This window comes from Pygocentrus nattereri, chromosome 17, assembly GCF_015220715.1.
Source record: "Pygocentrus nattereri isolate fPygNat1 chromosome 17, fPygNat1.pri, whole genome shotgun sequence".
In the NCBI taxonomy this organism is placed as follows: domain Eukaryota; kingdom Metazoa; phylum Chordata; class Actinopteri; order Characiformes; family Serrasalmidae; genus Pygocentrus; species Pygocentrus nattereri.
Window position 1 is genome coordinate 40,284,888 of NC_051227.1, and position 13,274 is coordinate 40,298,161.

The window sequence follows — 13,274 nt, forward strand, 5'->3', positions numbered from 1 at the left end:
AGTTTCTTCATTCCACACTTTGATAGTTTTACTGACTGGAAGTGCTTGCTTGAGGAGTTGTCTGTATGCTGGGTAGAGGTACACGGAGATGTAGTCGGACTGTCCGAAGTGCGGCAGAGGCACGGCCCTATAGGCCCCCCTCACGTTGCTGTAAACTTGGTCGAGTATGTTACTCTCCCTCGTTGGAAAGCCCACGTGCTGATGATACTTGGGGAGGACAGTCCTCAGGTTGCAGTGATTGAAGTTGCCGGCCACAATGAATGCGGCGTCCGGGTGCGCAGTCTCTTGTTTACTGATGTTTACAGTTAGATGCTTATCGGGAGCCAGAGCGCCGGACATTAGTGGCAACCTTAGATTAGCTGATAGGAGATATTCTAGGATAGTCATTCATGTAGGGGCCAATGATATCCGTCTGCGACAGTCAGAGATAACTAAGGCTAATATTAAAGAGGTGATTAAACAGGCCCAGATGATGTCCGATGCTGTAATCTGCTCTGGCCCCATCCCAATGCGGCGCGGCGCTGAGGCCTACAGCAGGCTTACGGCGTTAAACTGCTGGATGTCCAAGTGGTGTTCCGAAAATCAAGTGGGCTTTATAGATAATTGGTTACGATCTGAGGGCAAGCCTGGTCTCATAGGTAGGGATGGTGTCCACCCCACGCAGGAGGGTGCTGCCTTACTTTCGTGCAGCATAGCTCATAGTCTTTTAGTTAGTCGGCAGAGTAGTGTAAACCGCTGCTGACAATCCAGAGCCGGGACCAGGCCGCAGACAGACAGGCTAAACCAACCGTCTGCGATCCGCCTTGAGGCGTCACCCAAGATTAACCTTATTGAGACTGTGTCTTTGCCCCGAATTTAAACTAAATTTAATCACAGAAAAACTCAATCAGTCCGCTTAAATAACCTTATCAACATATATCCATGTTCTCATGATAGCACTAACACCTTAGATCTAAAACTTGGACTACTTAATATAAGATCATTAAACTCTAAAGCAGTCGTCGTAAATGAAATTATAAACAATCATAAATTTGACTTTTTGCAGTGAGGTGGCCTTCCAGTCTGTAGAGCAGATCGAGCATGTGTAGAGCAGATGCTTCGTGGTGCAGTGCACTCAGATATGATGCTAGTCCAGCTCAAGCTACGAGACAAAGGGATAAACCCCCATCCTTTTTAGAGCTTCTTAATCAAATTCGCACTGAGGAAGAGTTTGAAGCCTCTCGAGTGAAACTGAAGCCATCCGTACAAGTAGCCCAAGCTCAGTGGGTGGAGGAAAGTCGACAGACTGAGATCCAAATTCTAAGAAATGAGATATTAAAGATCTGAAAGCACTGTTTGCTTCCATGAGCACCGTTCTCCCTCACACCACAGTGGAAACTGGAGAGTTGGCTTTGGCCTCCCAAACTCTGACACCAACTAGCCATTTGGACCCAGAGGTTGATGCATTGAAAAAACAAGTAAAGAGGCTGCAGAGAAAAGCCACTGCCAGGAGAACCCCAGCACTACCTACAGCTCTGTTAGTGGAACCCTCAGTGAGAGTTAGAAATGCCCAAATACCTGACAAGTCTTCCCAAGAGTCAGAAGAACAGTTCTGCTACCAGTGTGGAGAGAGTGGGCATTTTGCCATGAGATGCCATAACTCAGAAAACCAGACCAAGGTTATTCAAAAGTTCATTAGACTTTGCAGAAAGAACAAAGTCAGTCTCCTACTGAAACTGATAAATCACCAGACACTGACTGTTCCGTAGAGAAGAGTGCCATAGAGATAGGGAGAGCTAGAGATTGGGAGAGTCTTCCCACAGTGTTAATAGGGCCCTCCTCTGTTATTCACTTAAAAGTAAATGGCTATGGTTGCAACGCTCTGCTAGACAGCGGATCGCAGGTCACCGTCATTTTTGAAAGTTGGTATAAAAAACACCTGCCAGATGTTACCATCCAGCCAGTTACTGGTCTGGCGATATGGGGCTTGAGTGACTCTAGCTAGCCCTATCTGGGCTATGTAGTAGTGGACATAGAATTTCCTGAGGAACCCACATGTACCTCAGCTGCAATTTCAGTCTTGGCTTTGATTTGTCCTGGTCCCAACAGTCCTGACCAGATCCCAATAATACTGGGCACTAATGCAAGTCTTTTCAAATGGTTGGCTAAATACCAAGAAGAAGCAGGCATTAATATAGCTCAATCATTGGGTATATGGGCCCATCAGAGTGTTCCAGGCAGGACAGATTGCTCTGCAGAGGTGAGTATGAGGCCGGATGTATGAGATTGGCTGGTGCTGGGCCCTTAACCTTAAATGCTGGTTGTGATCGATATGCTGTCTGCAAAGTAGAGCTGAAAAGAACCGTGGATACTGAGACTCTTCTGGTGGAGGCTTCCCCAGATGTGCCACTTCCAGCTGGAGTACTGCTACAGTCAATGGTGGTACCTGGCTCCAAAATTGAGGGGATCACGGGAGCCCAAGCGACCCTTCAACGATTAATGGAGAGAGCGGTGGCTGATATGAACCTATTTCAAGTGATCGTTTATTTGGATGATTTAATAGTCTTTGGGAAGTCACTGGAGGAACATGAAGAAAGACTGCTCAGAGTCCTAGATTGGCTGGAGGAAGTGGGTCTCAAACAGTCCCTTGACAAATGTAGGTTCTGTCAGCCAAATGACATCTGACATCTGAGAGTATTGCAGTTGACCCTGCTAAAGTCGAAGCGGTCACTAGGTGGCCTCAACCTACAGACCTGAAGTCATTGCATTCATTCTTCTTTGTGGATACTATTTATGGATACCATCGTCGCTTCATAGAGAGTCATTGTGAGACCCCTTACAGATCTCACCAAGGGCTATGCTACTAAACCGCATGGACGAGAGCAGGGGAATGAAAAGGCCAAGGCCTACCGAAAAGAGTCCGAGCCATTAGGGGAAAGGTGGCACTCATCTTGCACTGAAGCTTTCCATCGCATAATACATTGTCTCACCAAAGCCCCAGTGCTAGCCCTTGCCGACACCAGTAAGCTATATGTCCTTCATGTTGATGCAAGCTTAAAAGGGCTTGGAGCTGTCCTGTACCAGGAGCACCAGGAAGGGTTAAGACCAGTCCAATCAAATCAAATTTATTTGTATAGCACTTTTTACAATGGATGTTGTCACAAAGCAGCTTCACAGAATTCCAGAAAAGACAAAGTTTTAACAAGAATGTAAAAAATGTAAAAAGCCAGGGGCAACAGTGGCAGGGAAAAACTCCCTCAGAACTGAGGAAGAAACCTTGGGAGGAACCAGTGGCCTTTGCCAGTAGGAAGGTGAGCAACTCAGAACAGAATTACACCATTCACCAGCTTGAGTTTCTAGCGCTAAAGTGGGCCGTCATGGATAAGTTCCACGACTATCTTTATGGAGGCCGTTTTACTGTGCGCACTGACAATAATCCGCTCACATATGTTCTAACCACCGCCAAATTAAACACCACTGGACATCGTTGGCTTGCAGCTCTTGCCAAATATGACTTTGATATTCAATCCCGCCCCAGAAAGGCCAATGTAGATGCCAATATCCTGTCCCGTAACCGGCCAGGTGATAAGAACAGTGAGGAATGGGAGAGTTTCCCACATACAGGGGTCAGGGCAGAGTGCCAGCAAGTGGCCACGGAAGGGTTGCAGACCCCACACCCTAGACTGGTGGAGCAGCTTGGAGCCGCACCTGAGTGTATCCATGATGTATATGCTTTTCCCACACAACTAGACAGAAAATCCAGAGTGTTGATATCCAAGGCTTAATTGGTTCAAGCACAGAAGGAGGATGTTGTCCTTGGCTGAGTGTTGGAGTTCCTGGCAGATGGAGTCTGGACAGAGGGTAAATCTAACCCTGAAGTGGTACTGTGGAAGCGAGAGAGGGAAAAACTGGTCATAAAAGATGGACTGCTTTATTGGACCAGTAAAAAGCTGTCTGGTGAGGAGAGACTTCAACTGGCATTGCCTACAAAATTCAGAAAGACTGTCTTACATGTACTGCATGAACAGATGGGTCATGTAGGAGCAGAACGAACCAGCGATCTGTTGAGAAGCTGGTTCTACTGGCCCAGAATGGTTGTGGATGTAGAACGCTATATATGTAATTGTGGAGCTTGTGTGGTCCGCAAGACATCCGCAAAAAGAGCAGCTCTATTACACCATATAACTAGTGATGGACCAATGGACCTGGGCTGCATCGATTTTCTTTCTATGAAACCATACTCAAAAGGGATCGGCAATGTCTTAGTGGTCACTGACCATTTTTCCCGTTATGCACAAGCCTTCCCCACTAGGAAGCAGACAGCCCTCACAGTCGCTAAAACTCTTGTAGAGAAGTACTTTGTCCATTATGGCCTTCCTGTGAGAATTCACTTCGATCAGGGGAGAGACATTGAGAGTCTCCAAATAAAAGAGCTACTAAACTTGCTAGGGGTGAGCAAGTCCCGCACTACCCCATATCACCCCCAGGGGGACCCACAGCCTGAACGGTTTAACCGTACTTTGCTTTCTATGCTCGGAACCCTGGGACAGGAAAAAAGGAGAACCTGGAGTCAGCATGTGGCGTATCTAGTACATGCTTATAACAGTACAAAGAGTGATGCCACTGGGTACTCCCCATACTATCTGATGTTTGGACGAGAAGCCAGACTTCCTGTGGACCTTTGCTCTGGGATCCCACTTGATGGTGTTGCTGTGAAAGATCATGTGCAGTATGTAAAAAGACTCAAGAAGGACCTGCAGGAAGCCTTCCAGTTGGCTACTGAGGCTGCCAACAAGGTGCATCAGCGCAAAAAGAAAGTTTATGATGGCCAAGTAAAGGGTCAAGTTTTGACTGAGGTATGGTATGCTACTGAGGAATTTGGGCTTGAAAGGGAAACACAAGCTTCAGAGTTGCTGGAGTCCTGTACCCCATGTAGTCATGAGAAAACTGCCCAACTTGCCAGTGTATCGTGTGAGACGGGAGGGGCATCAAGGTCATGCGCAGACTCTTCACTGCGATCATCTTTTGCCTATTGAGTCCTCTGTGAGGCTAACTGATCTGGAATTGTCTGACAGATCCCCTGTGCGACAGAAAACACAGGCCAGACATAAAAGACTAAGGTGACCCAGCCAAGGGAAGAGTCCCCAGAGTCCTCTGATTCTTCCTCAGAAGTGGACGGTGGTCAGTTGCCAAGTCCCTACAAAGCATTCCAAAAACACATACAAAAGGTGCCAAATTACAGATTAGAAGCTGACTCCAGTGAGGAGGAAGAGGAGGCTGAGATAGGGAGTGACCATCCGGCCCAAAATAGCCTATTAGGCAGAGACCGTAGTGACTGCACCCTAGTCCTAGGGACCTCTGCATGGACCATAACCATAGTAGGAGGTCTAGCTCAAGACAAAGTCCATTAAGATCAGTTGTCCCCAAATGACCAGTTAAACCAGTCCTAAGGCTTACATATGATGAAAAGGGTAGGTCTTATGATCAGCCGCTTACCATAGTACACCAAGGCATAACTATTAAGTTGGGGAAAAAATAAGAACAACCTTAAGTACTCTGGTAACTGATCTTCGTCATGTTAATATTTCTAGTGTTCTATATGTTTAATTTTGTGTAAGTTATAATAGTCACATATCTAAAGGGTTACTCTATGTACACCTGTCATATTTGGTAAGTTAAATTATAACTGAGGTGAAATATTATTCAGAAGGGTTCCTGCACTTGCCTGTATTTATAACTATGCCTGTTTTATTTAAGCAGTTTCTGAGAGCTCATAATTAAATTAAAAAAGAGCACAAACTCACCTAATTCATATAGTATAGCCTAGAGTTAAGGGGGTGCTACAAACACATAAATTTTTGCATCACATGTTTTTTTTCTGTAGTTCCCCAGTCCAAGGGCTCCCTTATATGGTGGTCATTTGTCTTTCATCTGCGTGGATTATGGTTATTGTATGCTAACTGTAAAAGAAGAGTGTTTCCCCTTGTTTCTCATCATATTATCTCTTCAGGTATCTTTCCAGGTGTGTAATAGTGAGATAGTAATACATTTACAAATTTAAAAAAAATGTGTTACTGGCATTATTGTTTCCATACCTATAACAAGGTCCCATTTTATTAACTTCACCATTAACCCCTCAAAAACGTTGGACATGGCACTGGCCTGTTTCTGGAATACCTGACTAGGGATTTTCTTATTTTTAGCTCTTCCAAGTCTTATGTGAATACAGTGTGCTACCAAATGCCTCACCCACAGTTCCCCCCAGCATCAAGCTTGGACACATACACAGTGAACTTGTGCATCCATGACGTCAAGAATTTATTATTTAAATCGAGCTAGGCACTTTATATATGTTTGCCCAGAGTCTCTACATTATTTGATTCCATTATTACTGCAGGTAATACTTTACTGGAGATATGATTTCTAATGGTATTTTCACTTTTTTGTTGTTGCTGTTAAGTTATATACTTATAGTACCCTATCATGAATTATCTTATATCTTTAATCATAATTTACTTTAAAATTCTAGTTTTGTATGGTCCCATTTATTGGTAGGTCATCATTAGCAACTTTTTATATCTTTTAAGATTGTCACATAATGTTGTTCCTGCTGTCACAATATAAATGTCAAAGTTATATACTTGCAGTACCATATGATAAATTATACTATATCAATCATAATTTACTTTAACATTCTAGTCTTATATGGTCACATTTATTGGTGATTATCTTTAGCAACTTTTCATTTTTTGTTTTTTGGATGGCGGCGCGCAGTAGCACAGCGGCTTCTCACGCTCCGAGCGTACACCCTGTTTTGAGCTGTTTTTACGTCGGTTCTGAACCCAACTTCACACGCCCCACGCGTGTGAGTTATAACAGAACCGAACTTTTGAGGATTAAGGACAGTTTGGCCAGAAAAACAGCAATAACAGACAATAATATCAGAGCTACGCTGGGCAGGCTGAAGCTCCTACGAGTGCCGGTGTGGGGGAGCAGAGCGCCGCAGACAAAGAGCAGGAGGAGGCGGTGCAGCAGACGGCAGAAGAGGGGGAAACGCGCGGGCGTGCTAGCTAGGCTAAAGGCTAATGCTAACCGACCCCCAATTCCGTCGCTTTTCCTGTCTAACGTCCGCTCTCTGGATAACAAGCTGGACCTGCTGCGGCTGAGGATGAATGTTTCTGAGGAGATGAGGAACTGCGCTGTGATTTGTCTCACGGAAACCTGACTGAACCACACCATGCCGGACTCAGCCTTCCAGCTCGCCGACCGGCAGCTCTTCCGAGCGGACCGCAACCGGCTATCCAGAAAAGCCCGGGGGGGCAGCTTGTGCGTCTACATAAACAAAGGTTGGTGCACAAACTGCGTGTTGGTAAACAGCCACTGCTCCGAGGCGACAGAACAGCTGACTGTGAAGTGTTGGCCTCACTATCTGCCTCGTGAGTATTCGGCGGTGTTTTTGATTGCTGTTTACATAGCACCGGATGCTAATGCTAACAACGCGCTGAAGGAGCTTTATGACAACATCAGCTCGCTTCAGAACAAGCATCCGGAGGCGTTCTACGTGGTAGCGGGGGATTTTAACCACGTAGAACTGAAGAACACCCTGCCGAGGTTTTACCAACACGTCAACATCCCAACGCGAGGTAATAACACGCTGGACCGTGTTTACACCAACGTGAGGGATGCGTACAGAGCCTTCCCCCGCCCCCACCTCGGGCTCTCCGACCACATCTCCATCATGCTGGCCCCTGCACACCACCCCCCACTGCGTCGCTCCAAACCCACACAGAAGACCATCACTGTGTGGCCCAGTGACGGCGACGCTGTGCTGCAGGACTGCTTCGGCTGCACAGACTGGCAGGTCTTCAGGGAGGCTGCTGAGTGTGAGGGGGAGCTGGACCTGGAGGAGTACACATCTGCTGTTCTCGGGTACATCAGCAAGTGCACGGAGGATGTCACTACCACCAAGACTGTGACTTGCTACCCGAACCAGAAGCCCTGGCTGAACGCAGAGGTGCGTTCTCTGCTGAAAGCCAGGGATGCTGCCTTCAGGTCTGGGGACTCAGGTGAACTCAGGAGGGCTAGAAGAGAGCTGACTGTTGGAGTCAAGAGGGCAAAAGCAGCATATGCTCTGAAAATCCAGGGACACTTTTCCTCCCAGGATCCACAGAGTATGTGGAGGGGCATCAAGTGCATCACGGACTACAAATCCAACGTTGCACAAAGCTCCAAAGACCCATCCCTGCCTGAGGCTCTCAACAAGTTCTACGCCCGCTTTGAGAATCCTGACACACCCCCCAGCACCAAACTCACACACTCACCAGGAGAGGAGCCCCTCAGCGTGACACCAGCAGAAGTAAGGAGGACGCTGAGGAGGATCAACCCCCGGAAAGCTGCTGGCCCGGACAACATCCCCAGAACGGTGCTAAGAGACTGCGCCGACCAGCTCTCGGACGTCCTGGCGGACATCTTTAACGCCTCCCTCATCCAGGCAGCAGTCCCCTCTTGCATGAAGACTGCCACCATCATCCCGGTCCCCAAGACCTCTGCAGTGACGGGTCTGAATGACTACCGGCCAGTGGCCCTCACGCCGATAGTAACAAAGTGCTTTGAAAGACTGGTTCAGACCCACATCAAAGCCACCATCAACGTCACTGTGGATCCACACCAGTATGCGTACAGGAGGAATCGATCCACAGAGGATGCCATCTCCTCTGTGGTCCACACTGCCCTCACCCACCTGGAGCAGAAGGATTCCTATGTTCGTATGCTTTCTGTGGACTTCACATCTGCTTTCAACACCATGATTCCTCAGACCCTGGTAACAAAACTCTCCTCACTTGGACTGAGCTCTTCCATGTGCAACTGGGTCCTAGACTTCCTGACCAACAGGCCGCAGTCTGTGAGGATCCACAACATCTCCTCCCCCACCATAACCCTCAGCACTGGCTCCCCTCAGGGCTGTGTGTTGAGCCCCCTCCTGTTTACACTGCTTACATATGACTGCTCACCTATCCATCCAGGCTGTCATATTGTGAAGTTTGCGGACGACACAGCAGTGGTTGGATGCATCACAAACAGAGATGAGTCCAACTACAGGCAGGAGGTGGAACACCTGGAGGGTTGGTGCAGAGAAAACAACCTCTGCATCAACGTAAAGAAGACGAAGGAGATGATTGTGGACTTCAGAAGGGGCCATCATGACCACCTCCCTCTGCACATTGGAGGTTCTGAGGTGGAAGTGGTCGACAGCTACAGGTACTTGGGTGTGCACCTGAGCAGCAACCTCACCTGGAGCAACAACACTTCCACTCTGGTCAGGAAGGCACATCAGCGGCTCTACTTCCTCAGGAGGCTGAGACGAGCTGGACTCGGGAGGCCAGTCCTCACCTCCTTCTACAGATGTGTGGTGGAGAGCGTCGTGTGCTCCAGCATCAACGTGTGGCATGGAAGCTGCTCTGCTGCAGATAGGAAAGCACTGCAGAGGGTGGTGAAGGCTGCACAGAGGATTGTTGGAGTCAGCCTCCCCAGCACCATAGACATTTACACCTCCAGATGCAGGAAAAGGGCTACCTGCATCAGGAAGGATCCCACCCACCCAGCACACACACTTTTTGTCCCGCTCCCCTCAGGCAGGAGGCTGCGGAGCATCAAGTGCAAAACAACCAGACTCAGAAACAGCTTCATACCAGAAGCTGTAAGGCTCTTAAATTCCAACTGAACACACTGCACTGACACTTACAAGAACAAGTATTGTTACAAACACTGTCACTTTAAACCGCACTGAGACACTTTATCTAGACACTTTATCCACTGCTCTAAGTCAATATCATGCTGCTATAGCAAACTTGCACTCTGGACTTCATATTGCTGCTAACTGCCTACTCTCCTACTCTCCCTCTCTTGTGTACTTTTCTATTTTGTGTTTTTTGTATCTATTGCTTATATTTATCTATTTTAATAACAGCTCTTGGGTGTAAACTGGACCATGAGATCTTAATTTCGTTCCACCTCATGTACCATGTGATGCGAATGACAATAAAATCTCCTTGAATTGTTTTTTGTTCTGTATATTTTTATAGCTTTAAAGATTCATACAATGTTGTTCCTAACTTCACAATTTTTCTCTTAGATATGTGCACAACAGAGTGTAACAGCACTCAGAATGTAACCATCAGTAACCAACAGTTGCAATTGGTCAGCTCTGTCCCATGGAGGATGCATTTAACATTCGCCATAGCCCCGATTTTTGTGTGGCCTTTCGTCTACATCAACATACTCATGCTTTTCACCTTCTACCGGAAACAGTCTTTCAGAACTGAAACACGTTACATATTGTTTGCACACACCTTACTGACTGACGTGATTTTTCTTGTGCTGACCGATTTTGTGGTCATTCTCTCCTACAGCTCTGTGCTGATGCCGATGGCATTCTGTATTTCATTTTGCATGCTCATGGATGCAGTCACAACCTGCACACCTCTAACCATCACAGCAATGTGTGTGGAGCGCTATGTGGCCATCTGCATGCCACTGAGACACAGTGCTATATCCACCACCAGCAGAACTCTTACTGCTATCCTTATCATCTGGATCATAAGCTACATTAAGCCATTTGTGGATGTGTTTATCCTTGTTGCAACTGATTCAGAGGAATATTTTTTAGAGCCTACCTTCTGCCATTATGAGATCATGATGCCAGAGCAATGGCACCGTTTAATGAGGAGTATTCTATATGTTACTGATTTTATAATAATTTTACTCATCGAGTTATTTTGCTATTTGATGATTGTGCTCGCTGCCCGCGCGGCCTCTGTTGACAAGAAATCAGCAGGAAAAGGTCTGCGCACCATCTCCCTGCATATGCTTCAGCTTATGCTTTGCACCTTTGAGATTGTTTGTCCATATATTGAAGCAATGGTCATACAAATAGACATTCAGTTATATCTGTCAGTCCGCTCTTTCAACTTTTTTACATTCAATGTCATTGCCAGGGCAGTTAGTACACTTGTCTATGGCCTAGGAGATGAGAAATTTTGCACTGCTATGCTATACTATGTAAGGTGTAAACAAAATTACATCTTATCTGAAAACAAAGCACCAAACACCTGAGTTTCAGTGTAGAGAATGTAACTACTTTAAGAGATTAAAGATTTCTTCATTGCATTAAATAGCTTCTTTGCTATTTCATTTGCAGATATCAATAAATCTTGTTTCTCATTGCTACCATGTAGCAATACAGTGAACTGAATGTGGCTTCATGTTAGAGAACTCTCTTGTAAGAGTCTGATTAAGAATCCCTCATTATCATGCCACTCTTAATGCTAAGATAACTGATACCGTCAATTTGTCTGCCTCTGGATATGTGTTTTGGCATCTGTCCTGTTTAATACTACAGAGGAATATATGGCATACATTTTACATTATGACTTTCCTTGCACAATAACATGCCAATTTCTGACAGGACTAGTATACTAACAGTTTCCACATTAATGTCTTGTTATTTACAAAAATTCCTTTAGACATAAATGAAGCCTACATGATCTGATGACTGATAACCTTATATTAGTCTGGTATGAGGCCTGTGCCTCTGAAACAGAAAGTCAACTCTGTTACTGTTTTTGTTAACACTTTCTCTAAATTCTGCATTTTCAAATGCATTTATAAAGTATTATATGAGATACCTTAAAATGAATGGCCTAACTCAGTATGAATACTTTTAGTTACATTCTTAAATGTTATACAGCAGACATTTTAAGGTTGTGTTAACTATGTGCTATCGTGAATGAGCTCATAAAGCAAACAATGACAATGAAGTGGAAAATTGTAACAGATAGTAATGGTTTCTTGAAATGCTCTGTAGTATATATAAATGCCTAGTTGATCAAGATGGCACGGAGCAAAGACTTAATGGCTTTGAAAATGGTTCTTTATTGAAGAACAGACAGCACATCTTGCTTGTGTTTCAGTAAGAACACTGACTAAAGTGATATACTCTCTCAGATCTGTGGGGAAGATATCAGTAAAAGTGTTTAAATTTGTGGTCGAAAGCACATTTAATACATTTATAGCTTATGGATTAGTGAGATATATAAGAAGAAAAACAGAAAAGCAGCGTTCCTCAGATGACTGAGAATGTTAGTGCAGGTTGTGATCAGAATGTCTCAACAAGAAGCTTCCATCCACAACTACATAGAGAAGGATAAAGACAAACAAAGAAAACACAGTGATGTACAAAAGACAGGCACTGCTCTACAGAGATGTGGAAAAAAGTGAAATGGTCAGATGAGTCACTCTTTCCCATTTTCTTGAAAAGTGGTCAAGTGCATGAGAGAACAGTACAGGAATGAATCCTTGACTCCTACCTTCAGGAATTCTGGTGGGTATCTTATGCTGTAGAGGGCATTTTGCTACCATGGTTTGAGTATGCCTGTCCCTTTAGAATGAAGGCTTCCTATAAATCAGTACAAACTTGTTTCCCTTATTACCTTTCTAGTTTAATGCGAGTGTTGAAGAGGTGTCACTGGGGCAGCCGTGGGCTGGAGGTTAGGGAACCAGCCCTGTGACCGCAAAGTCGGCAGTTTGATCCCTTCGGCTGACAGTCCATGACTGAAGTGCCCTTGAGCAAGGCACCTAACCCCCAATTGCCCCCCAGGCACCATGGATAAGGCTGCCCATAGCTCTGGACAAGTGTGCTCACTGCCCCCTATTGTGTGTGTTCAATTTATGCAGATGTTTATCCATTTGAACATTAAATATCTTGTCTTTGTAGTGTTTTCAATTGAATATAGGTTGAAAAGGATATGCAAATCATTGTATTCTGTTTTTACTTATGTTTTACACAATGTCCCAGCTTCACTGGAATTGGGGTTGTACATGCTATGTAACCAAGAGGAAGTATGTACACCATAAACAAATGAGGTCCAAGGACTGAGCCTTAAGGACCTTCTGAGTAACAACAGACATTTGTTAAGTATGGTCACCAAGGGTAACAAACTGCTTTCTATCGGTCAAATATGATTTGAACCAATCCAGGACAGCACCTGTAATGCCTAGATCATGCAGGCATGATATGAGGACTGAATGACTCGCCATATCAAAGAATGCACTCAAATCAAGTAGAAGAAGGACGCTAAGAGCACCAGCATCAAGAGACACAAGAAGGCCATTGGTGACCTTTGTTAAGGAAGTGTCTGTGCTATGAGAATCTTATAAAGGGAGGATACCTGTCCATGAAGTAGTGATTTATTGACAAGAATTATGAGATGAGGGACCAGAGCAGAAAGAAAAGCTTT

General features: G+C 45.3%; 1 protein-coding gene across 1 annotated transcript; it reads left to right on the plus strand.

Annotated features, from left to right (window-relative positions):
• Nucleotides 1-10,113: 10,113 nt before the first annotated feature.
• Nucleotides 10,114-11,091, plus strand: LOC119265753 (odorant receptor 131-2-like). The gene has a single exon (XM_037546468.1). It carries the CDS (start codon nucleotides 10,114-10,116, stop codon nucleotides 11,089-11,091), a length of 978 nt encoding a protein of 325 aa, XP_037402365.1.
• Nucleotides 11,092-13,274: the final 2,183 nt, after the last annotated feature.

What these genes read in the sequence shown, in the direction of transcription:
- LOC119265753 (XM_037546468.1), top strand. Translation starts at nt 10,114, where the DNA reads ATGTGCACAACAGAGTGTAACAGCACTCAGAATGTAACCATCAGTAAC.